This window comes from Mirounga angustirostris, unplaced genomic scaffold, assembly GCF_029215605.1.
Source record: "Mirounga angustirostris isolate CCGP_5_RB_7025 unplaced genomic scaffold, mMirAng1.0.hap1 SCAF_1, whole genome shotgun sequence".
NCBI classification, from domain to species: Eukaryota; Metazoa; Chordata; class Mammalia; order Carnivora; family Phocidae; genus Mirounga; species Mirounga angustirostris.
Window position 1 is genome coordinate 214,981,067 of NW_026991709.1, and position 24,867 is coordinate 215,005,933.

Consider the following 24,867-nt stretch of genomic DNA (forward strand, 5'->3'; position numbering starts at 1 on the left):
GCCAAAGTGGGAGGCTTGTCTCTCCTCCCATATCTCCATCTGGGCTCTGCCAAACACAGAGCCTGAAGCAAGGGTTTGGTGCAGAGCAGGTGTGAGTGCGTGGGGAGGATGGGGCATAGGGCAGGGTGGGCCCTGGTGACCCCTGTGGGTCCCCAAGGAACTGGGTACAACATTCCTCAGGACTGTCTACCCAAGAGGAAGATGAGGGAAGTGTCAACTGCCTGGCTAGATCAGGGGACACAGAGTGTTTGGGCCCTTGGAGGCTCACAGAACCAGGGGGGTGGCCGGGAGCTGGTTTCAGGGCCTGCTCTGGGACCCAGGGGCAGGAGGCTCAATCTCTTCCTATGAGCAAGAAGCCCTCCAGAACCAAATCATATTCCAACTAAGGCCTGCTGATTTGCCCCCCCATGGCCCTCCCACCCACCCACTCACTCACCCCACTCCAGCTGCCCTGGCCTCTCTGCTGGTCCAAGTTCCCATACCAAGCTCATCCCAACCTCAGGGCCTTTGCATATGTCCTTCTCTCTGCTCATGATGCTCCCCATCCCTGAGTCTCCTCCCAACGGCCCCTTCTCATCTTCGAGGGCCTAGGCAAGGGCCACCCTTGTCCAGGAGGCCACCTCCACCCCTCGATTCCCTTTGTGGTCCCTCACAACCTGAAATTATGTCATTTCCTTGCAGGTCTGCTGGTTTTCATCCCACCAGGCTGGGCGCGCCACATGCGGACACGGGCCTGTGTTTGTCCCTGCTGTCTACTCCATAGGTGCTGACCTGTTGGGTGGCCTCATGCAAGTTCAGACCCTCCCTGGGCTCCCCACAGCCTGCCCACAGAGGGGGCATCCTCAGGGTCCAGAGTGGGTGCTTCTCCTCTGGGGGGAGGAGGACACCTATCCTGGCATCCTCTCTCCAGCTGCATGCTGCTTCGACTCCTCTCCAGGGACATCGATTGACTCTGGCTGTGTGCACTGTGCTGTGTGAGCATCAGACCCGGCCAGATTTCCACATGAATAATCTCTATTTCATCTGTTTGGGTCTTTTTACCAATTATGAGAAAAGTAGCTCAATGTCACGGGAGATCGTGGATGAGATCCTGGAACAGAAAAGGGAAATTAGCTAAAAACACACACATGGTGAAATCCATATACAGTTTGGAGTTCGGTTAATAGTAATAGTAATTGCTAATATTATTAATTAGTAATAACAATATGCCAGTATCAGTTCCCGAGTGGTGACAAAATTATTTGTTTCCTGGGGTTATTGTAACAAATCACCACAAATTTGGTAGCTTAAAAAAAAATCACCATTTATCAACCTCACGTTGTGAAGTCAGAAGTCCTAAAACAAAGGTGTGGACAGGGCTGGTCCCCCAGGGCTCCCGGGAGACCCGGCTCCGGCCTCTTCCTGGTCCGCGGCAACCCCCATCCTCACCGCCAGCAGCGCGGGGTCTGCCCATCTCTGGGACTCCCACCCTCTGCCTCCCCCTCGTGAGGGCCTCGTGAGGACGCCGGGCCCCCGGGAACCCAGGGTCACCCCCTCCTCGGGGGCCCTAACAAGGTCCCCTCTGCTGCGTGAGGGGACACGTCCCAGGTCCCGGGATGAGGATCTGGACGTCTTGGGGGGGCAGCGGATTATACCACTGATGACAGAGGGTAGACAGAAACTCTCTAACATCTTTAAAACTTTCTGTAAATCAAAAATTACTCCAAAATAAAATTTTTCTTTAAAAAAATCTGAATTAGAAGGTCATTACAGAAATTCACAGAGAACCTACAAGGCAGTAACTTGGTCACCCATAGCCCTGCCCCAGGACCATCGTGGGCAACACGAGGGGTGTCCCTTTCCCCTTCCCGTCTGAATGTATGTAACATACATCTTTTCCTCTCTATAAATGGCACCATGTCATGCATAACTTTCTTGATGTTTCCACCTAACCGTGTACCTGAGATGACCTGCCATGTTCAGTGAGCCTCCCGAGCTCCCGCCCCTCTCTGCCTCCAAGCCGACCCCCTTGCTCCCTCCGCCCCCCACCAGCCGCACAGGCCCCCTGCCACGCCCGGTCCTCACCTGGGCCTCCAGCCACCTGGGCTTTGCCCGTGCTGTCCCTCTGTCCCCCTGCTGAGAACGCCCTCTCCCTCACACCCTCTCCTGCCCCGCTCCCCTCCTCCTCCAGGTCCTGCCCCCAGGGTCCCCAACCCAAGCAGTTCCCCCCAACACACTCCCTCCAAGAAGGAACTCAGGACACCCATTCAGATGTGGGGGAGAAGCCGTCCCAGGCCCTCCGGGTCCCGCTGCCCATCAGTATCCCTATTAAGTGGGAGTGAGGATTCATCTCTGGGCAGCTGCGGAAACCCAGGGTTCTGGGGCAGGGGTGGCAGGAGCCCTCCCCCCCCCCCCGCCCCGGTCCAGGCTCCTCTGGAGGCTGAAACATCCCGGGGACCACGTGGCCAGGCCTGAGGCATCACAGGACGCCACAGGGAGTTGGGGTTTGGGGGGGTAGGCAGAGGCCACGGGATCTGCTCATGGGCATTTCCTGAGCCCCAAGGCTGCAAGACCACAGAGGTGGCAGGAGCTCAGCTGACCCGCATCCACGGGGACTTGTAGTCCGCTTGGCCTGATCCCCCCTGGCCCTGCCTCAGGGACAGTCCAGGCTAGAGCTCAGGGTAGGGGATCGCACTGCCCCCCTGTCGGGGGTCTAAGCCAGGGCACAGGAGGGGTGGAGGGGCTGAGATGCCGCACACCTGCAGCCTAAACCTCATAAGCACCCCTCCACCTGCACGAGGTATTTCGAGCTGAGCGCTTGGCCTCCTTCTCAGGAATCTGCTGAGTCCAGCTGAGCTGTGGCCAGAGGACAGAGGACAGAGGCAGGACGCTGGGGCCCGAGGGCGCAGAGGTGGGGGCGCAGGGCCCAGGACACCCTATCTTCACCGCATCCCCATCTGCCACCACGCTCCATCCCCAAGGCGCTAGGCCCCCATGCAGGCCCCAGCACCTGCTGTGTCCCCTCCCTGCAGGACACAGCGCCTGCTGCATACCCTCCTGAGCACCTGAGTGACTCCTGTATACACAGCAGGACACAGTGCCTGCTGTATGCACTCCTGCAGGACAGAGTGCCTGCTGCATACCCTCCTGGCTGCTTGAGTGACTCCTGTATACACAGCAGGATCAGTGCCTGCTGTATGCACTCCTGGCCACTTGAGTGACTCCTGTATACACAGCAGGATCAGTGCCTGCTGTATGCACTCCTGGCCGCTTGAGTGATTCCTCTATACACAGCAGGATACAGTGCCTGCTGTATGCATTCCTGCAGGACAGAGTGCCTGCTGCATACCCTCCTGGCCGCTTGAGTGACTCCTGTATACACAGCAGGACACAGTGCCTGCTGTATGCACTCCTGGCCGCTTGAGTGACTCCTGTATACACAGCAGGACACAGTACTTGCTGTATGCACTCCTGCAGGACACAGTGCCTGCTGTATGCACTCCTGGCAGCCTGAGTGACTCCTGTATACACAGCAGGACACAGTGCCTGCTGTATGCACTCCTGGCTGCTTGAGTGACTCCTGTATACACAGCAGGACACAGTGCCTACTGCATGCACTCATGGCCGCTTGAGTGACTCCGGTATACACAGCAGGATCAGTGCCTGCTGTATGCACTCCTGGCCGCTTGAGTGACTCCGGTATACACAGCAGGATACAGTGCCTGCTGTATGCACTCCTGCAGGACAGAGTGCCTGCTGCATACCCTCCTGGCTGCTTGAGTGACTCCTGTATACACAGCAGGATCAGTGCCTGCTGTATGTACTCCTGGCAGCCTGAGTGACTCCTGTATACACAGCAGGATACAGTGCCTGCTGTATGCACTCCTGCAGGACAGAGTGCCTGCTGCATACCCTCCTGGCTGCTTGAGTGACTCCTGTATACACAGCAGGATCAGTGCCTGCTGTATGCACTCCTGGCCGCTTGAGTGACTCCTGTATACACAGCAGGACACAGTGCCTGCTGTATGCACTCCTGGCTGCTTGAGTGACTCCTGTATACACAGCAGGACACAGTGCCTGCTGTATGCACTCCTGGCCGCTTGAGTGACTCCGGTATACACAGCAGGATACAGTGCCTGCTGTATGCACTCCTGTGGGACAGAGTGCCTGCTGCATACCCTCCTGGCTGCTTGAGTGACTCCTGTATACACAGCAGTATCAGTGCCTGCTGTATGCACTCCTGGCCGCTTGAGTGGCTCCTGTATACACAGCAGGACACAGTGCCTGCTGTATGCACTCCTGGCCGCTTGAGTGACTCCGGTATACACAGCAGGATACAGTGCCTGCTGTATGCACTCCTGCAGGACAGAGTGCCTGCTGCATACCCTCCTGGCTGCTTGAGTGACTCCTGTATACACAGCAGGACACAGTGCCTGCTGTATGCATTCCTGGCCACTTGAGTGATTCCTCTATACACAGCAGGATCAGTGCCTGCTGTATGTACTCCTAGCAGCCTGAGTGACTCCTGTATACACAGCAGGACACAGGGCCTGCTGCATACCCTCCTGGCCGCTCGAGCGACTCCTGTATACACAGCAGGACACAGTGCCTGCTGTATGCACTCCCTGCATAGCTCTTTGGCCTGGGACTCAAGGAATGAGGCCCGTCTGAGGGAAGGAGACTGTCCACTTGGTGGAGCCCCTGAGCCAAGCCTGATTTATTCCTGACGCCCCTCAGGCCCCAGCCTACAGCTACCACACAGTAGGTGCTCAGCAGACGGTGCCTGCCCTTGCTGTCCCCACCGCCTCTCCTGCGACCCTTTCTCAGGCCCCGTCCAACCAGGATTAACCTCATCAAGGTCACTGACTGCCTCTGGCAATGCTGATTCCCCCCCCTCCTCCCTGAAGCCCAACATCCCTAGGCCTCTAGGACCCCACGCCCCCCTTCGCCTCCCCCATCCCAGGCCCCTGGTACGCAGGCCCTCGTCTCACTCCATCCATGCTCATGCCCCGTGATCTCACCCACGCCTCTAAACACCCCCATGTGTCAAGGACACCCACCTCTCTCCAGCCAGACAAAGCCCCTGCTCTCCCAGCCTCTTCTTGCTGGCCCACAGACGTCTCACCCCAGACCCGTCCAGGAGCGACCTGTGGACGTGTTCTCCCATGCCTGCCCCCCCACCCCAGCCAATGGGCACCTCCCTTCCAGCAGCTCAGGCCAAGCTCCCGCCTCACCTCTTCCCACCATCACCCCCCATGGAACTCCTACATGCTCTGCTCCCCAACAGCTGAGAGCCGCCCGAGGCTCCTCACCTCCACCCGAAATGCCAGCACGGGGGCTCTCCCCCCAGGACGCCGCTGCCTCCTCGCTGCCTTCTTGGCCCCCACGGCAGCCAGGTGTGGCTTTTCCAAGACTAGAACACCCTCCCCCACCTCCAGGGCTCCCATCCCACGACGCCCCTCTGACCTCACCTCCGCCCCCCACCCTGACCTCCCGACTGTCCCTTGTTCTCTTATTCTCACCTCCGGGGTTGTGCACAGGCTGTCTCCTCCACCCGCGCTGCCCTCCTCCTTGTGGCAATTGCCTCTTCAGTGAGGGCCTTGCTGACCCCCACCCCATCTGCAGTGGGCCTGGGCTATTGCCTCTGGGTGTCCCGATCGAAAGGTAGGACTCTGCACTCGCAGGGGGCTGCCTCCCTCAGCCTAGTTAGCTGGGTCATTCACAGCCGTACCTGCACATAGTAGGTGCTCAGTAAAGACTGCATGCATAGATGGCATCGAGTCGACCTGCTCTGAGCTTCTCCGGGCTGGAAGGCAGACAGAGCTGGACTGGTAACCGCCCTCCCCGTGGTCAGGGCTGGACACCCCACAGTGGGCTTCCAGGAGGAGGGGGCAATCAAGCTGAGCCTGGGCTTGCCTCTGACCAGAGGGGCAGTCCACTCATCATCCCCTTGGTGTCCCCATCTCCTCAACCCACCCGTCAGGGAACATCATGGGCAAGAGCAAGGAGCCAGGGGAGGGGGTGAGCAGAGGGCACCTACTGCTTGCTGCATGAGCAGGGGGAGGGGGCCGGCACAGAAGCCAAGCTGGGAAAGGGTGGGGTGGCGGGGAGCCCTGGGGTAACTCGGCCCTTGCCAGCCCTCAAAAAGAGCTGAGGTCCCCCCTCGGAAGTGTCTTGCATACCCTCCTGGCCGCTTGAGTGACTCCTGTATACACAGCAGGACACAGTGCCTGTGGGGAGTGAAGTGAAGAACCCCACGGACCCCACTGCCTGGATGGGAAAACTAAAATCCTAGGGAGGGGGCCGCTGCCGGCCGGGAAACGGGTCTTCTGGACCCGGGTCCGGCTCCAAAGCTGCAGCTCACAGCCGGCGGCCAGGCAGGGAGAGCGGAAGGCAGGGTGGGGCATGTCCTTTGGTGACAGCAGTGCCGGGAATGCTCCTGGCAGGGCTGGAAGGGGGCTCTCCGCCCCCACGCCTGGCCCCTGGAGCCGAGCTTCTCTCAGTGCGTTGGGGCCCTGCTCCGGGGTGGCCGGGACCTGGAGTGGGAACCCCAGGATTGCAACCCAGGCGAGCGGGGTTCCTCAGTAGGATGACCTTGAGGGAGGGTTAGGAGGGAGGATCAGGGGAGAGGGGGACTGACCGAGAAAGGGGACCCTCGCGGGGACGCGATCTGGGCGTCGGTGGAAAGGAGGCAGCGTCCCGGACTCCCGGAACCATGGCAGGGCCACCTCGGTTCTCGCACATTCCCTGGCCCTGAGCGCGGCGCCCGGAATAGCAGCCCCGGGGTGGGGGGTAGAGGCGGTCAGTTCCCGCACGGCTCCCCCGCCCTGGGCTTTCCAAGGTCACCGGGATATGTGCGCTGGAACACCAGGCCGCGGCTCCGGGGGACCGGGGCCCGCGCGGGGCAGTCCCCTGCCGTAGATACGCGCCGAGGCGCGCAACGGCCGCGCGAGGGCGCACGGGGCTGCGGCCCCTGCGGACCCCGGCCTGGGCGCGCCCCGGGAGGCCGGGTGGGAGGGGCTGCCCCTGGCTCCCCCTCGCCCCTCCCCGCGGGCCCCGCCGCTTCCGCTCGTCCTGGGGCCGCCCGGGGAGCCAGGACGTGCCGCCTGGGCTCTACGTAGCCGGTAAGTCCCTCTTCCTATCCTCCCACTATCCCGGCTGGCTTCTCCTCCCCGTCCCAGGGCCCGGTCCGGCTAGGGGCTGGCCAGGCAGCAGTCCCCAGGATGGGAGAAAGCTCTTCCCCACTTCCTCCTGGGGAAACTGAGGCCTAAGAGGCGTGGCTTGCCCTGGGATCACACCTGCAGTCAGGAGTGCAGCCAGAACGACGTGTGTCTTGCTCCTCTGGGACGGGTCTCTGGGGAGTAAAAGATGGTGCTTCTAGCCCCTCAGTTCCCACCACTTAGACTCCCTCCCCTCAAGCTAGTGCTGAGTGTGTGTGGTGGGAGAGGGGGCGTCAGAAGGCCAAGCCCTCTGCCCCTATCTCAGCTCTCCAACCAACTTCTTCCCAAGCTGGCCAGGGCTCTGGGTTCAGAGAGGGGCAGAGACACAGCTGGCTACAGAGCTCTGGGCAGAGAAGGGGACCTGCCCAGTGGCCCCCAAGGTTCTCAGCACCTGGAGCCACCAGGGCCCCCAGCCCCTGATGCCCCAGGTGGGAATGTCAGAGCCAGGGCCTGAGAACCAGGGAAACTGGGGCTCAAAAGGGCCCAGAGGGTCCACTGGTACAGGACCAGTGCCCAGGACCTCGGGGCTAGACACCTCCAGCTTGTCCTTCGCATCCTTCGGGCTCTGCTGACCACCAGGCAGCCTGGCCGTGGCCTGAGAAAGGACTCACCAGGTGGCCACTTCCCTCCCCCTTTCTCCAGCAATGCCATGGTGATGAGGAGGGTGTGGATGGCGAGTGACTTCATCCTTCCCCTGACAGATGGGGAGACTGAGGCCTGGGGAGGGAAAGTCTGCCCCACCCCAATCCACTCACCCCCGGATGCCTCCCTCTTTCCTGCATCATTCTCATCAGTGGCCCCTTTACCTCTGCAGGCCGCCCTCGGTGGGGCCCACATCCTCTGCACATGCGGTCAGGAGTCGGCGACTGGACTGGGGCCAGGTCACCCCCCCCTTGTTATCCCTCAATCCAGGGGCTCCCTGCTGCCTCGGGTCTGGAAGCTGAGGTGGTCCTGGAGGCCCAGGGGCAGGCAGAGGGCTTCCGCCAGGGACTCGGGCCCTGACTCAGCCCCCAGCAGCAGCACCTCTGCAAAGTCCCTCCTAGAGCCCTGGACTGAGTCCAGCTGGTCCCCATGGCACAGATGGGGAAACTGAGGCCCGGGAAAGTGGAGTGGCTGGCCCTCGGTCACACAGGAAGGTAGAAACAACAATGGTGGGGTGAGTGGTTATAGGGCCCCAACTCTGGAGACACCCATGCACTCTCCTGGAATGATTCCTTCCATAATCAGACACAGATTTAGCACCTACTGTGTACATTCTAAGACAACACACAGTCAATAATAATACCAGCAGATAATTCTTTGAGCTCTCCCTCTCCACTGCCAGGCTCTGTGCCACCTATCTTTCTTCCCTGATCCGATGGGCCCCTGAAATTTTCCTGTAACGGGGGCTCTGTTATTACCCCACTTTTCAGAGACAAGAACAGAGGCCCAGAGAGGTTAAATTACTGCCCCAAATCACACAGCCAATTGGGACAGAGCTGGGGTTCAGACCCTGGCCTGCTGGCACCCCCACTGCAGCGCCCTCCCTGCTCCCCCACACTCCGCCCCCTCCAGAACCTCCTTCTGCTGTGGACTCTCCTGAACTCTGGTTTAGGGGGCAGTGCTCAGGTAAGGGGGGACATGAGTCCAGGGAGCCAGTGGACTTAGGGAGCTGGCCAGTGGTCTGGGGGCCTCCGGGCTCCTCTCCATGCTGATGGTGCCTTTCTCTCCCCAAGTAGGGTCCAGGTGAGTGGACCCCATGGGGTTCCTGGAGCCGCTGTTCCAGCTCTTGTGGGCGAGGTCTCTCGGTGCGCAGCAGGCGCTGCTTCTGGTGAGCAGAAAGCTGGGGTTTGGCTGGGTGGGGTGGGGTGAGAGGGGGTGTCTGCCCCCCCTCTCCTGCCAGCCCGCCCCACTCCTGGCCGCACCCTCAGCCTGCCCACACATGCTGTGCCTTTTAATCCCACTGATCCAACTGGAATGTGGGTGGGGCTGACCAGGCCAAAGGTGGGGGGGGGGGCAGGCCAGCTCCAGAAAGAAGGTTACTGGGGGTCCTAGCCACGATCTGGCCATCTTGCTCCTTGTAGGTTTCCTGGGGGAGAGCCGTGCTGGGGAGACTCCCACGAGTACCGCCTCTGCCCTTTGCCGGTAAGTTCTGTCTACCTCCCAGACCCTTGGCTGGGCCTTGAAGACCTTCTGTTTCCCGGCTCACACCCCCAGATACCATTGCCACCCTCCCAGGTTCTCTGGGCTCCCCTGGGGCTCTCCCAGCCTCGGACCTATCTTTGTCCTCAGGACTGTCCCCTAGGGGCCATTCCCTTCCGAGATCTCCAGTGTGCCCTCTACAATGGCCACCCTGTCCTGGGCACCCAGAAGACTTACCAGTGGGTGCCTTTCTATGGTGGTGAGTAGCCTTCCCTCCTGTTGGTCCAGAAGAGGCAGGGAGAAGGGGTTGCTAAGAAAGCAAGAAGACTGGAGGACTGCAAGGAGAAGAGAACATTAGCACTGGGGCTTTGAAGGATATATAGGAGTTGAAATGATGGTGTGGGGGAGGGAGAGCAATGTGACCTGTGAAACAGGAGCAGAGGGAGGGGCAGGGTCTGTCCTGCTCAGGGTTGATCACCAGGCTGAAGATTTACTTGGAGCTGTATCCAGAGGCCAAGAGTTCTCAAACTTATCCCGGTAGCAGGAAATGTTGCCGCATTTAGCTGAAGGCAGCAAGTTACATAACTGTGTGCCCAGGGCAGCGCGCCTCCAGATTTAAAGGAAACAGGCAGCTTTAGACCCTAGAGTGGAAGCAGATACAGATATGGAGAACATTCCATCTGTCGACCTCATTGGGTATTTTTGAGGGAGAGGTTGGGGTTTTTTCCCCTAAGAATTAGAGGAGATTTGCCGTGATCCCACCCCCACAGAGGCCCAAGGCCAGTGTGCCAGGCTCAGGGGGGTGGGAGCCAGGAGGAGCAGGAATCAGGGCTATGTGGGCTTGTGCCTGCGATTGGACTTCCCATTCTGCCCCACTGCCAGGCAGAGGGGGAAACTGAGTCCTGGGGAGGGCCAGTGACACACCCAGGCTGTGCAGAATTCCGTCAGCACTGAACACTTTTTATTGGGCACATGCTGGGTGCAGGGCCCAAGTGCTGTGTGACCTCTGCCACCGCTGTACCCCAGAGCCTGGAACAGTGTTGGGAAAGTAGTGGGTGCTCTGTCAGTGTTTGCAGAACTAAAGAATGAATGAAGAATGCGTAAGGATGTTAGCAATGGATAACGTGTAGGGCCTCCCTAAGGTGAGAGCTTAACTTGAATGAATGAAAGCATGCGTGCATGCGTGTACGCAGGCCCAGGATACTTGCCTGGGACAGTCCCCAGGAGCTGGGGACAGAATGCTTAGGTTCCAGCCCTGGCTCTGCCTCAACCTCCATGTGTGGCTTTGGCTGAGTCTCCGGGCCTCATCTGCCTGAGGGGGAGGAGGCTGGAACTCCGACAGAGGTACTCCACTGGCCCCACAATTCCTCCCGCCCCCAGCGCCCAACCAGTGCGACCTCAACTGTCTGGCCGAGGGCCACGCCTTCTACCACAGCTTCGGCCGCGTCCTGGATGGCACCCCCTGCAGCCCGGAGACCCAGGGGCTCTGCGTGGCTGGCCGCTGCCTCGTAAGGCCTCGCGGGACCCCGCAAAGCCCCGTCCGTCTCACACCCGGGGCCGGGACCTCAGACCCCAACCCGTTCAGTCCCCGGTCCCACCCTCTTCCCTAAGCCCCGCCCCCACATGGACCATCCCCTCCCCACGTCCCGCCCACCGCTAGGTTCCACCGCAGCCTCTGCCCTCCAGAGCCCGCCCCTTTACTCGTGGGTCCCGCCCCCCAGGACGGTCCCGCCCCCAGGACGGTCCCGCCCCCCAGGACGGTCCGGGGCAGGGGGCTGTCGGTGAAGCCGCGCCTGTCCTCCTCGCCCCTGTAGAGCGCCGGCTGTGACGGTTTGCTGGGCTCGGACGCCCGCGAAGACCACTGCGGCCGCTGCGGCGGCACCAACGAGTCGTGCCTTTTGGTGCAGCGCGTGTTCCGAGACGCCGGTGACCGCCCTCTCCGTCCTCCCTGCTAACCCAGAGCGGGCCCTTTAACGAGCCTCGGGCCCGGAAGCGAAGTCGCGAGCTGATTGGGCAGTCTGTGGCCCAGCCCCCCCGCTCTTCATTCTGATTGGTTATTGCCAGGTGGCCCAGCCCTCCTAGGAACAGATGGGTTTCTAACTCTCCCTGCTGCACTTAATCGAGAATAATCCTCCTAACTCCAAAGTTAACCGATCGTTTGGGGGTTACCAGGACTCCTGGTATCTCTTACCGCAGTATCTCATTTAGTCCTCAAATCGTCCCTCAAATACCCTCCCACCTGCGCCCCAACACCCTCCTTTCCTCCCGTCCAGGTGCCTTCGCTGGGTACTGGAACGTGACCCTGATCCCTGAGGGCGCCAGACACATCCGTGTAGCCCACCGGAGCCGCAACCACCTGGGTATCGCGGGGTCCGAGGGGGGAGGCACCCTGCTGACCGCCTGGGAGCAGCCGGGGAGCCTGAGGCGGGGGGGAGGAGGACGCCAGGGTCGGGAGGCTGGACGGGCCGGTCCCGGAGCCCGGGCTGACCTTTCCCTTGCAGCGCTGATAGGGGGCGACGGACGCTACGTGCTCAACGGGAACTGGGCGGTCAGCCCACCCGGGACCTACGAGGCGGCGGGAACCCGTGTGGTCTACACCCGCGCTGCAGGGCCAGAGGAGACGCTGAGCGCGGCTGGGCCCACGTCCCAAGACCTGCTCCTGCAGGTGCGGGCCAACTTCTGCAGGGGGCAGCTGGGCAGTGAGGCGGGGGTGGCAGAGGTAGGGGATGGTTGGGTTACAGGAGGGGGGCGGGAGGCAGGGGTCGGAGAGGGGAAGCCGGGCCATCAGGTCCCAGTGCGGCTCCCTAGGTGTGACACCCCTCCAGGTCCTCCTGCAGGAGCCCAACCCCGGCATCGCGTTCGAGTTCTGGCTCCCGCGGGAGCGCTACGGGCCCTTCCAGGCACAGGCGCAGGCCGTGGGCTGGTCCCTGCGGCAGCAGCAGCCTCGGGAGGTAGAACCGCAGGCCCCCGAACTCCCTGCAGCCCCAGCTCCCAGTGCCCCGCGCACCCCAACCCCGACCCCAGGTGAGGCGGGCATGGCCAGGGTGGAGCAAGTAGGGAGGGGAGGCCTGTGCCCCTTACTGTGCCACCCCCACAGACCCCTGCGGACGCTGCCCTGACACCCGAGGTCGCGCCCACCGGCTGCTGTACTATTGTCGAGGCGACTTTGGTGAGAGACTCTGAACCCCAGCCCTTACCTGGCTCCTAACTGACCCGAGCCTGACCCCTGAGCTGCTGACCCTCCCCTGCGGCCTGACTTTACCTCTGACTCTTTGACCTGACGCCCACTGGACTCCTTCTGACCCTTTGCCCTAATCTGACCTTTGACCTCTCATTGATCCCTGACCTCACCTGACCCCCGCCCCTCCCCCCACCCCCAGTCCCCAGGGACATCCAGTGGCCCCATGTGACCCCAGTTCCTTTTTCTGGCAATGGGGTGCGTGTGGATGGGTGCCCAGGGTAGAGCGTCCAGCCAGCCTCCACGCGGTCCTGCCTGCAGTATTCAGGGCCCGAGTGCTGAGCCGCCTGCACCAGGCCCAGGAGACGCGCTATGAGGTTCAAGTGCAGCTCATCTACAAGAACCGCTCGCCACTGCGGGCCCTCGAGTACGTGTGGGCACTGGGTCGCTGCCCCTGCCCCCGGCTGGACCTCCACCGTGAGTATCTGCTGGCTGTCCAGCGCCTCATCAGCCCGGATGGCACTCAAGACCGACTACTGCTGCCCCACACGGGCTATGCCCGGGCCTGGAGCCCCGCTGAGGACAGCCGTGTGCGCCTGGCCGCCCGTCACTGCCCTGTCTGAGCCCTTCGACAAGGCCCTTGCCACGTGCAGCAAGAAAGACATGCTGGACCATGTTAGACCAGGCTCAAACTCAGCATATTTCCCCTCTTGCCCTGGCTTCCAGTGAGCTTAGAAATATCTCCCATCCACAGCTATGTGACTTCCCATCACACATGCTTAGACGGCCCTGCACACGGTCAGATCCACTGCCATGAGCAGGAGCCAGTGGTGAGGATGCACTGAATAGACCCGAACTCATTTCCTCTCTCACTCTGGCTGCCAGGAAACTCGTAGATATTTTACACTTTGAAACTTTGTGTCTGCTTTTATCCCCTTTGCCTCACACTCACTTTCTTAGAGACACTGTCACAAACAAGCAAGGCCCAAAGGAAGACATTATGATGTATCCATTTCCCCTCTTGCCCTTGCTACCAGGAAGCTCATTGCTGTTTAACAACCTGACACCATGTGCTCTCTCTTCTCACGGACACACATAGGCTGCATGTATTCAAAGACACTCTAACAAACAGGCACGCTCCCCAGAAGACACGCCTAACCAGATACTGTAATGTACCCACTTCCCCTCTTGCCTGGCTACCATAAGTCCAGAGATAATCTGGAGAGCCTCAGCATTTCTGGCTGGTTTCTTTCTTTTGTTCCTTCCCTCTTTCTCTCTTTCTTAATTTCTTTCTTAAAGTTTTTATTTTTTAAAGTAGCCTCTGCACCCATCGTGGGGTCTGAACCCACAACCTGGAGATCAAGAGTCACACACTCCACGGACCGAGCCAGCCGGGCACCCCTGGCTGGGTTTCTTTCAGGCAACTCTGCTATCCATCCCTTGTTTATTCCTATGTAACTTTTACAAGCACTTTTTAAAAACAAGGGCACCCAAGTTAAGCATACTTGGCCGCAGAGATCCCAGGATGTGCTGGTAGTTGGACTCGCAATCATGCTGTCACAGTGTATGCACCCCAGCCCTCAACCTTCTCCTGGTCCAGCGCCCCCTCCTATGCCCCCTTGGGGGCCACACTTTCCTGGCATGCCATCCAGGGTCGATCCCCAGCAGAGGAGGCTGGTCGCAGCTCTCAGCCTGTCCCCTACGCGCTGGAGATCTGCTACTCATATATTCTGGAGCCTCGGTCATGTGTGATTTGGGGGTACCTGGTGGGTGTCATTCAGCAAACCTTCTCCTTGGGGATCCCTGGAAGAGCCACCCTTTTACCTTCCCTCCCTGATGGGATGGCTCATGCTGTCATTTGGTACCATCCCTGGTTGTGCTTTTCTCTAGGACAAGGGATGCTCAACTGGGGGGTCTCAGGTTCAGCCCCCTGACCTCCTTGCAGGTGACCCAGGGGCAGACCCTGCCCCTCCCTGGCCTGTTTCCCCATCTGCGGGTCCCCTTTGAGCCCCTCGCAGCTCTGAGCATGGGAACCACGCTCCTTGGACTGCGCCCCCAGTCCCTCCGCCCCCAGCCTCTCCGTCCAGGCCTAGCCCTGTCCTCCAGCAGGAGTGCTGAAGGTGGGGCATACCTCCAGTCCCTCGGCGGAAAATGGGGCACAGTTCTGGAGGAGGCGTGGGGCCTGGGCGCCCCCTGGTGGCAGGATGGGAAAGGAAGGGATTCAAGGCCCCTGGAGTTGCCTGCAGCCCCCAGGGGCCCCATGCCCATGCCCCTCACTGGCGCCCACTTCTCTCCTGGATGCTTGCCACCTCCTTCCGCACGCCAGCCTCCGTACACGGCACCCACGCCCAGGGCCCCTCCATGCCTGTCAGTCCTGCCAGCACCTCTTAGCCCACGGGTGCCCCCTCTGCCTCCCTGCTGTCGTGGGGTATGTCGGGGAGTGGGGGATCCATGGGGCGGCCCTGTCCCGGGTTCCCAAGCCAGCTGGCCCAGCCGGCGAGGAGAGGCCAGCACGGGGTGCACTCTGGCGGACGGGATGGCAGTGGCCCCACGAGCGGGGACCCCATGTCTTCACTGCCCCCTCCTCTGCACGGCAACATTGTTTCCAGGGACCATCGTGTAACAACCACAGCGGACATGCTCTTGATTTCGGATTTGCTCTTTAGCTTTAAAACGAACACTTGAACAATTAAAAGAGAGAAGAAGATGTTGCAATTCTAAAGACATTCAAGTCCGGCCCAGGGATGAAAACTACAGGTGGTCACGTAGAGTGACAGGAGCGGGCTACCGGAGCTGTCTCCCTCTCTACAGTCATTGGCTCTCAGTTCTTATTAGTTACCGTGTCCCCTCGGGAATGGGCAATGCCCGTTTGGGTTAGAGGCTGAAATGTCGCCCGAAGGGGCACGGGGGGGTGGTGGTGGCAGTAAGGACCGTCCACCTGCGGCCAGCTCCCTTGGCTGAGGCCTGGGGCGGGGGGCACAGCTGCGAATTCTCTGGACCCACTTCCCTCAGGAGGAGGTGTTTAGTCAAGGAGAAAGGACAAAAGCAGGCAAGTTTGAAACGCGTCCTGTTAGTAAGAGGATGATAACCGCAATGACTATTTCATTGGTTCCCCCGAAAGGTTTTCCCCACAACATTGCAGGAGGCTGGCTCTGGGCTTCCCATGCTTTTCTTACTATTTTTAATTCTCTGCAGCCAGCAGCCCCCTACTGCCTGCCCGGGGCCCGCTCTCCCTTCCTTCTGACCCTGAACTAGGACGCGGTCCCAACAGCTGCTGAGAGCCTCCGGGCTGTCCCACAGCCCCCTGGGGTTACATGCGGGCCATGCGGGGTAGCCACCGTGGAGAACAGCTTGGCCGTGCTGCTCTAAGTGAAGCAGTCCTCACTATGGCAGGCTGAGCACATATCCAGGTCCTAACCTCCAGAACCTGTGAATGGGACCTTATTTGGAAAAAAGGTCTTTGCAGATGCAATTAAGAGTCTCAAGATGAGATCATCCTGGATTAACCAGGTGGGACCTAAACCCAGTGACAGGTGTCCTCATAAGACAGACAGAGGAGACAGCTGCGTGGCTACGGAGGTGACTCTGGAGGGACACAGCTGCAAGCCCGAGGAGGCCTGGAGCTGCCAGGAGCTGGAACAGGTGAAGGACCTTTCCCCTGGAGGCTGCGGAGGAAGCTTGGTCCTGCCAGGCCCTGACATCCGGCTTCTGGCCTCCAGAATGTGGGAGAATAAATCTCTAGTTTTAAGCCTCCCAGTGTGTGGTCATTTGCATCAGCCTCCCCAGGACACTCGAATGCTCACCCTGCAATCTCTGACAGGTGTGTGCCCAAGGAAACAAGAGCTCTGCTCACCAAAGGCCAGTTCTAGAATGTTCCTAGCAGCTTTCGTCACAATAACCACAAACTGGAAACCACTCCAACCAACAGTGGAATGGTGTACATAAACTGAGTGAAATACTGTCCATCACCACCCAAAACCAGTCTGGATCACTCCTGCAGCAGGGTGGTGAATCTGACCGCCGCGGCTCTGAGTCACACAGGCAAGGGCAGGACACAGCGTAGTCGAGACGTAAGTGATGCACACGGACAGCGTAAATGGAGTCAGGACAGGGGCCACCGTTGGGCGTGGCAAGTGACTGGGAGGGGCTGGCCATGTTGCGTCACCAGCTCTGAGTTGCTGGTTACACTTTTCTGTATGTTTAAATTAAAAACAAAATAGGGGCACCTGGGTGGCTCAGTCAGTTGAGCGTCTGCCTTCAGTTCAGGTCATGATCTCAGGGTCCTGGGATCGAGCCCCACATCCCCCACACTCGTGCGCTCACTCACACTCTCTCGCTCTGCTCTTTCTCTCAAATAAATAAATAAAATCTTAAAACAACAACAACAACAAACAAGTCTGAGGGGCTAAAGGTCCTGTTTCCACCTGGTAAGACAGGTGTGTCCTCCCACCTGTGCTCCCTGGTGGGCTGACCCCTGGCGGTCTGGGGAAAATCTTTGAAGGGACACAGCTAGAGCCCATTTTGCTGCCCCCTTGGATGGCAGGGGTCAATGCCAGGTGCAGAGCAAGCCTGGTACCTCCTTGTCCGTCCCTGGACTATGGCCACACCACATTCTTCAAACAGCTGGGCCAGCAATAAGCAGATTCCCGGATCCGTGTCCCCCACACCCATTTGGACTTCTCAGCAGGGCGGGGGCGGGGGGAGGGAGGCTCAGTAATGATTATGCTCAGTCCCTCCCTTGCTCCCTGCAAAGACTGCATCCCCAAGCAAAGGCAAAGTCCTCACCACGCCTTCCAGGTATCTGCAAGGTCAGCCTCACCCCACTCACCTCCTCTCTCCCCTTCACTCATTCAGCTCCAGCCACACTGGCCACCGCACTCTTCCTCTAACCTGCCAGGCACAGTCCTGCCCCAGGGCCTTTGCATGTGCTTTTCTCTCTGCCCAGACCATGTTTGCCCTGGCTTTCACAAGACCCATGCCCTCTGACCTGACTTTCCTATCTCCTTCAGGCCTCTCCTCAAATGTCACTTTCATAGACAGGTCTTTCTCCGACTGTTCCTGAAATTGCCACCCCACCCAACTCCCCGCTGCATCCCCGCCCCCAACAACATTCACCTCCCTCTGACATATATATTTATCATGCTGTTGTCACCTCCCAATCCTTAGGAGCAGAGATTTTTCTCTCTCTGGGCCATTATGTACCCTTGACTGTTGCAACAGGGCCTGGCATACAGTAGGTGCTCAATATTTGTTGAATGAGCAAATAAACGAATTGGACCAGTTGCTCACCAGCAACTCTCAGTGCTCCCTCCTCCTTCACTGGCCTTCTCAAGGATGAGGACACAGGCTGCGGGGCAGGTGGCTGCACAGGGCTGCCTCCTTCGGGGGAACCTTGTCTTGGATGAATGCGGCCACCACCAGCGGCCGACAGTGACGTGCCAATGGACTGTGGGACGCAGCACAGACACATGCAGCGTCTCCAAACATCGTCCAGTGTCCCCGGGACACGATTCCCCGGGGGCGCCTGGGGGGCTCAGTTGGTTAAGTGTCCCACTCTTGGACTTTGGCTCAGGTGGTGATCTCGGAGTCGCGCTCAGGGGGGAGTCTGCTTGAGATTCTCTCCCTCTCCCTCTGCCCCTCCCCCTGCTCATGCGCGATCTCCCTCTCTCTCTCAAACAAATAAATCTTAAAAAAAAAAAAAAGTCATGATCACCCAGAATCTTGGAGAAGCAGCCCTTGGGTGGGAGGGGCAGACCGAGGCGTACACTGCGGGTCCCCAGGTCCTTCCTCACTGTGGCTGCAGATGCCCGGCTAGGGACTTGTCTTGGGGTGATGGGAGGTGCCTCAGGGTTAGAGCCCCTCTTGGGGGTGGGCTGAGACTCAGGACTGACAGACACAGGTGACAACCCACCTGGCCTTAAGGCAGAACTCCAGGGTCCTGTGCTCCAGGCCCTGCCCCGCCCCCAGCTGAGACCACCTTCTTGCTCAGCTCCCCCCAAACTCCCCTGCCAGCTTCCAATGCAGACTCTGCTTCCAGGAACCTGACCTCCAATGGAGGCGGGGTGGGGGGGGTTCTATTCTGTCAACATACTGCTGGATTGAGTTTGCTCTTTTTACATCTGTCTCTGTGCAACAGGCTTGGGTCTCTGCCTGGTTTTATGATCAGGGCCATGCTGGTGTCTAAAGAGAGACCAACTGCGGGCTGCTAGTGATACCCTTCCCCCTCTTCCCCACTTCCACGAACCCACTCCGATGGCAACCGCCAGGCTCCCCACCTTTGCTGAAGGCTTCCTCGGCCCCCGCGCTGCTTGCAGGGGATACAGGCTGGAACGGATGGCCACTGCTCCCCCCGCCCAGGGACCAGCCGGATGGTGGGCAGGAGAGGTCTCCAGGGGCAAAGGCAACACTGGTTCCCAGAGCCTCCATGGGATGGGGCTCCAGGTGCCCACAGCAGCTAGGGGTTTGGCAACACCCAAGCTTAGCTTCCTTCCTCCCCCCATCTCACAGCCCCCCCACCGACCGGACCTGCCCGGGATGCCCTCCCAAGAAAGGACTTGTACTCCGATTCTCTCTCCGGGTCTGCTTTGGGAGCCTTCTCGGCCACAAGGCAAGACCTCAGGCGAGTGGGGTGGCTCTCTGGCCTCAGCTTCCTCGAGTGTAGAGTGGGGCCACACCGCATCCGCTCCTGATCAGAGGAGACGGCCCACGAAGGCCTGGCCCGGGGCTCCCCCCGGGACACACGGCCAGACGAAGCTCGTTCAGGTGAGCTTTATTGAGTGCTCACTAGCAGGCCAGGTGTTTCAGCCTCCAGCCGTGCTGCAGGCAGCGGAGCTTGTGCCTGGGGTGGGGCCAGCTGCAGGTGACCTCCGTGGTCGACTCGGAGGTGTACTCCAGAGAGGACTCGGACTGGCAGGGGACAGGCAGCCCGGCGCCCGAGCTGCTGCCGTTGGGCTGCGCCGGGGACCCCCTCTCCTGCTGTCCTCGGGACTCGGAGGCCTTGGGGGCCGGGTCCTCGGGCCCATCCGAGGTTTTGCTGGGGGGCTGCGTGGGGATGGTGGCGCCGCTGGGGGACTGCACGACGTGGGGGGCCTGGCCGGAGGAGGTGCTGGGGCGCAGCACGGCGGAGCCTGAGGACTCGCGGGCTGGCTGGGGTCGGCCCGAGGAGGTGACGGACGACCGGGCTTGCTGCTGGCCGGCAGCCGGGGGGGGCGGGTTGGAGGAGCTGTCTCGGGGCCGAGGTGGGCCCCGGGACTTGCCAGGCAGCTGGGAGGCGCTGGCCGGGGAGCGCAGCGGGGACTGGCCCAAGGTGGTGCGTGAGGAGCTCCCAGGGGCTGGCTTGCTGGGGGACGAGGGACTGGTGGAGGGCTCCACCCGGGAGTAAGCCGAGGAATCCGTGGAGGACTTGGGCTGTGATGTGCCCGCCAGCTCGCCAGCCGATGGCTGTTTGTGGAGGTGGGGCGTGGCTTTCACTTGTCCTTCTGGAGCTCGGTCATGCTTGCTGTGGCTGCGAAGAGACAGCCGTGGGGTGAGGCGGGCCTGCCTGCACCTGCGGGCCCCGGCGGGGAGCAGGGCGGCGGGGACGGAGGCCGTCCTCCCCTCCTCCACGGGGACAGCTGGCTACACTATAGGCCATCTTGCACACGCACAGGCCCTACCTCCCAGGGGTGGGGGCTACGTACGGTCAGCTCCAAGGGCAGCTGTGGGGGTGACGAGAGCCCGGCCGCGGGCCAGGGTCTGTAGGACTGGTTCCCCGAAAGCAAATGTAGGAGAGAGAGGCTGACAGTGAGGGGGTGGAGCCCAGACGGAGGCCAGGCGGGGTGAGGAGGGAGGGGGGCAGCAGTGAAAGCGAGCAGGGGCTGGTGGGCTGGGACACAGGCAGACCAAGGCTGGGACAGAAGGACAGCCCCGCGCCCAGTGAGCACACACCGTCCCGGGTTATTCCGGCTGCCACGTCCAGAGCTCGCCCGCTGAAGTCCCTCACGATGCTGTCCACGGCCTCGTGATGCTTTAGAAACAGTGGCCGAATGGCGCGATGATACAGCATGTGAGCCCCGTTCCAAGGCCCGGGAATCATGCAGAACAACAGGAAGGCGCACTGTGGGCACAGGGCAGGAGTTACACTCTGTCCCTCAGGGACGAGCCTGGGCCACCCCATCAGACACCCCTTGGGACGGGCCTACGTCCTCAGAGAAGGTGAGTCTCCCCTTTGCACCCTGGGGGGCAGGACAGTCCCGTGCGTGTCCCGAGGGGCACCCACCTTGCCCGCGTAGTAGAAAGGGAACCAGGATAGGAGTAGATCGCTGAAGAACTCGGCCAGCCCGAACAGGCCGTACACCACCCAGTACGTGAGCCACACAGTGTCGTCTTCTTTGCTTGGGCTCTCGATTGCTTTGATTCTGGGGGGAGGCGGGCAGAGTCATGGGCTGCCCAGAGCGCCCAGACGCCCCCCACCTGGACAGCCAGCAGGCACTCACGAAGCATATGCTGGGTACACAAAGCCGATTACATTGCACAGTAGAGACGCCCCGAAGCCGAAGAGAAGATACAGGCTTAGCAGAATGGCGGCTCCTGCGGAAGAGAGCGTGTGGGCAGGACGGCACCAGACCGTGGCGCCCCAGGCCGCCTCCTGGCCTGCCAGACACAGTCTGCAACAACCAATCCCCCAGAAGCCTCGGGGACCCCTCCAGGATGCATTTGCTGCCCCTGCAGCACCTGGACGACCCCCACCGCGGCCCTCAGCCCCGTGTTTTGTGTCTGTAACCAGTTAACTGGTCGGTCTCCCCCCAACCTCTGGACTGTGAGCTCCTTAAGGGCAGGCAGGGACCTTGGCCCTCATAGGTAGAGTAGCTGCCCAATAAATGTTTGTTGAATGAATACGTGACCATCTGCAATTGTAACTGCTTACTCCAGGTCCTATGGGAGAGGGAGGGCACAAGGGACCAGCATTTAAATGTAAGTGACGGGAGAAAAACCTAAAAGAAAGGCCATTCTGACATTAAGGCTTGACTCCCAGTGAGCAGAGAAAGGCAACATTTGTAACTTTGATCTCAATGGAGTTTTTCATCCTCACCCCTGCAGACAAGCCATGCGGGATCATCTTCTGTGGGGGCGTCCTGGGCACTGGCAGGGGAGATGAAGCAGCATCCTCGGCCCCACCCTGTCGATGCCAGGAGCACCCCCAGTCGTGACAACCACCCATGTCATGTCCCCAGACACTGCCCAGGGTCCTGAGGGGGACCGCATGGCCCCGTGTGAGGACCCTTGTCAGTGCGAGACAGCTGAGAGCAGTAGAGTCCCCCAGACCCAGGAGAGCCCTCTGCTGTTCCACCTACCACATGACACCAAGCAAGTCTCTCTCCGCTTGGAGCCTCAGTTTCCCCATCTGTCAGTGGGATGGTAATGGCCCTGCCTCCTAAGGTTGCTGTGGGGGTGGCTAAATACCACTCCACAGAGGGGCTCCTCCTGTCTACGCGTTAACTGAGCACCTTCTAGGCATGCAAACACATTCCCAGGGATGAGGGTTCCAAGAAAACGTTGGGGGAGGCGGGGAGTCAGGAGCGCGAGCCACTCTGAAAGCATTAATGGTAAATACTGCATTTATTAAGTGCTTCTTGTGTGCAGGTCCCTTCACTTCCCCACTGTAGCTCGTTCAATGGCCAGAACAACATGGGAACCCGGGGAGTGAGGCCCAAGGTCACTCACAGAGCATTTTACAGCCTCCAGCCTCCTCCCCCAGCCTGTTATCTGCAGAGATAGAGGTCACTTGTGTACCCAAGGGCAGAGTCACCCCCACCCTTCCCTACACCTGCATTAGTCTTTGTCCCTAGGGCCTGGGGTCAGGAGAGGGAGGGGAGCCTCCCCAGTCGGCCCTAGGAGGTCACTGCCTCCTCTGGGTTTCCTCCCTTGTTATCTGGGCTGGGGATTTGGTCGTTTGGAGCAGGTGGGGCCCAAGAGTTCCCACATCTGGGCAAGGGGGCAATTGCTAGTTGGGGAGGAGTGGCTTTCCTAGGGCACCTCTCCCCTCAATCCCTATTCCTGCAGCCTCAGCAATGGGCGGATGACATGGGGGGAGGGCACAGCCCCAGAGATCAACAACAGATGGGGCTTGGGGGGGAGTGGGTAGGGAGGGGTGGATGCTCGAGACGGGGCAGGTGGCGGAGGCAGCCTCCCTCAAAGCCTCTGACTCTCTAGGCCTCAGTTTCCTCCCTGTGACTCCCGGCCTCCCCACAGGCCCCTCCCCAGCGCTCTATGACCTAAATTTCCTGCCCATGGGTACCAGGGCTGTGGACAATCAGCAGAGAAGTCAGGACCTGCTCCCAGGGGGCAGGTTCCCGGCTGAGCTGACGTGGTTGGGCACAGGAGGCCTGAGGGAGTAAATATGGGCCTTCCTTGGGCTGCCAGCCATGGGAGTACCCCCACTGGGGGGAAAAGGGAGGAAAGAGGACTCCCAGGACCTGCACACACAAGGTGCTCCGAATACATGCCCCTGCCCTTGCCCAAAGCCCCCCACCAGGTCTGGACAAAGTGTCCCCGAGATCCATTCCAGGGGGCTTCCTTGGGGAGGCGGCAGCCCTGATGGGCCTGGAACACAGAAAAAGAGAGGAGGAAGGCATTTAAGGAGTGCTTACTAGACAGTTTGGGAGGGTGGTGGGGGCCAGCCAAGGTCATTGAGGAGGCACTCCTGGGATGGAGTAGCGGGACGATCGATCAGGCTCCATCCCAGGATGATCCCTCACAGTCAGGAGTAGCTGGACCCCCTCTCTCTGGTCCCCCACCCAATATTTCTCCAACTTCACTGCAGCAGTCAAACAACCCAATTCAACTACTCACGAAGTGGGCCAAAGCCATCGGGGAGTAGAGGGAGAGGGCAGGCTAAGGGGAGGGTACTCGCAGGAAAACAATGGGGGGAAGAGGGATGGGAGTGACCCTTCCCCTCCTGGCCTGGAGCATCTCCGTCGACAAAATGGTAAGATCTCTACACTTGCTTCCAGGCTGGGCTCCATGTGGGACAGGGATGTGGCAAGACTCCCAGGGCACTGGCTGCCTACCCGTGGCCCTCTCCTCCCGCAGGGCGTACAGAACAACTGGAAGAACCCGACTTCGGCCTGGCGGTCACCCGGGGCCACCAGGGAAGGCGCAGCGACGGCCTCCAGACCCGAGGACGGGAATGGAGGTAATGCAGGGGCCGAGAGAGGGGGGTGGCACTCGCCCTAGATCGCACGGCGGGGGCAGGCGAGAGCCTGCAGGCAGACGCGAAGTCCTGGTCCACGACCCCTCCCCAGGATCTCCGTCTCCCTGCTGGACAGTGGGGTGCACCCCGCCGTCCGAGCCCGGACCCCGCAGAAGGCGCCGGCCGGAAAGGGTCAGGTCCGGAACCCGGGTGCCCCAGAGCCTCAATATGCCCGTCGGCGAAATGGGGCAGCAGTCCCGAGCGCCCCGGACGGCTCACCCGCGGCCAAGTACCGCTTGTCGACACCTGTCTTGGCTTCGAGAGCCCCTAGCGCTTCGGTGGCCAAGTTCCTCTGTTCCAGAAAGCGCTCGAAGCGCTGGCGCAGGCCGTCCATGGCACCGGCGGGCCCGGGGCTGGCAGCCCGAGCTCGACCGCTGCCCTGCGCACCGGCCCCGCAGCCCGCGTGCCGCCTTCCCCGGGCGCGAGCAGCTCGGCTCCGCCCCCGGGCTGGTCTCCGCCCCCGGGCTGGTCTCCGCCCCCGAGCTGGTCTCCGCCCCCTGCCCCCCGCTCCGGCCAATGGGAGGGCAGGGCGGACAAAGGAGGTGGGGCCTGCCCCGTCTCCCCCGCCGCATTGCCCTCTGGCGGGCCGCGGCCGCCTCAGCCGCGACTCCGGGGGAAGGGGGCGGGGCGCGGAGGACAAGGGTGCGGATTGGCGGAGCGGGGGCGGGACGTAGCGGATTGGAGGGGCGGGGTCATGGCCGGGGATTATTGACTGAGCTGTTGTGGGGGCGGAGCTGGTGGGAGGACCCGAAGAAAGACCAGAGATGATTGGCGAGAACAGGGGAGGGGCGGGGCTGATCATAAAGGAGGAGGGACAGAATCTCAGGGCAGGGGGATGAGATGGAGCTAAATCCAGGAGGCGGGACTTACTCGGAAGAACAAGCCCGGTTGGACCGGGCAGGAGGCAGGGCTGATTCAAGAGGGAGGGGTGGGCAGGAAAGTGGGCGGGCCCAAATAAAGGGGCGGGGCCAGGGCTGGCAGCCGAGAATCCGCTCCTCTTGGTCGGAAGATTTGGTCACTGTACAAATAGGGGAGACTGAGGCTCCAGAGGGTTTGGATCTGCGGAAGACCGGGGCCGGCCTTTGTCCCCTCCCGACCTCGGCCGGATCTTCGCGCTCCTCAAGGGGAAGCCGCAAGGC

At 60.8% G+C, this 24,867-nt stretch overlaps 2 protein-coding genes and 1 long non-coding RNA gene across 7 annotated transcripts; 1 reads left to right on the top strand and 2 right to left on the bottom strand.

Annotated features, from left to right (window-relative positions):
• Window positions 1–418: 418 nt before the first annotated feature.
• Window positions 419–6,917, bottom strand: LOC123834308 (uncharacterized). The gene is made up of 3 exons (XR_006788433.3): window positions 6,620–6,917; window positions 5,502–5,710; window positions 419–1,090 (listed from the first exon to the last, which is right to left on the bottom strand). It is a non-coding gene; the product is annotated as an uncharacterized LOC123834308 (long non-coding RNA).
• A 62-nt stretch (window positions 6,918–6,979) lies between these two features.
• ADAMTSL5 (ADAMTS like 5) lies at window positions 6,980–13,982 on the top strand. 5 transcript variants are annotated; one of them, XM_054505079.2, is made up of 13 exons: window positions 6,980–7,103; window positions 8,014–8,080; window positions 8,612–8,807; window positions 8,918–9,009; window positions 9,263–9,323; window positions 9,471–9,579; window positions 10,701–10,828; window positions 11,135–11,246; window positions 11,594–11,680; window positions 11,822–11,985; window positions 12,146–12,344; window positions 12,418–12,489; window positions 12,820–13,982. In XM_054505079.2, exons 2-13 carry the CDS (start codon window positions 8,046–8,048, stop codon window positions 13,119–13,121), a joined length of 1,557 nt encoding a protein of 518 aa, XP_054361054.2. In that variant the 5' UTR covers window positions 6,980–7,103; window positions 8,014–8,045; the 3' UTR covers window positions 13,122–13,982. The 5 variants fall into 5 exon arrangements, with proteins under 5 accessions (XP_054361054.2, XP_054361055.2, XP_045719407.2 ...); XM_054505080.2 differs by having other exon boundaries at window positions 7,047–7,103; window positions 8,014–8,355; XM_045863451.3 differs by having other exon boundaries at window positions 7,047–7,103; window positions 8,014–8,335.
• A 5,350-nt stretch (window positions 13,983–19,332) lies between these two features.
• On the bottom strand, window positions 19,333–24,159 carry REEP6 (receptor accessory protein 6). Its single transcript, XM_045863913.3, has 5 exons — window positions 23,948–24,159; window positions 20,973–21,066; window positions 20,756–20,894; window positions 20,425–20,593; window positions 19,333–20,002 (listed from the first exon to the last, which is right to left on the bottom strand). The coding sequence occupies exons 1-5, from the start codon at window positions 24,060–24,062 to the stop codon at window positions 19,965–19,967; spliced, it is 555 nt and encodes a 184-aa protein (XP_045719869.1). The 5' UTR covers window positions 24,063–24,159; the 3' UTR covers window positions 19,333–19,964.
• Between the last annotated feature and the right edge of the window lie 708 nt (window positions 24,160–24,867).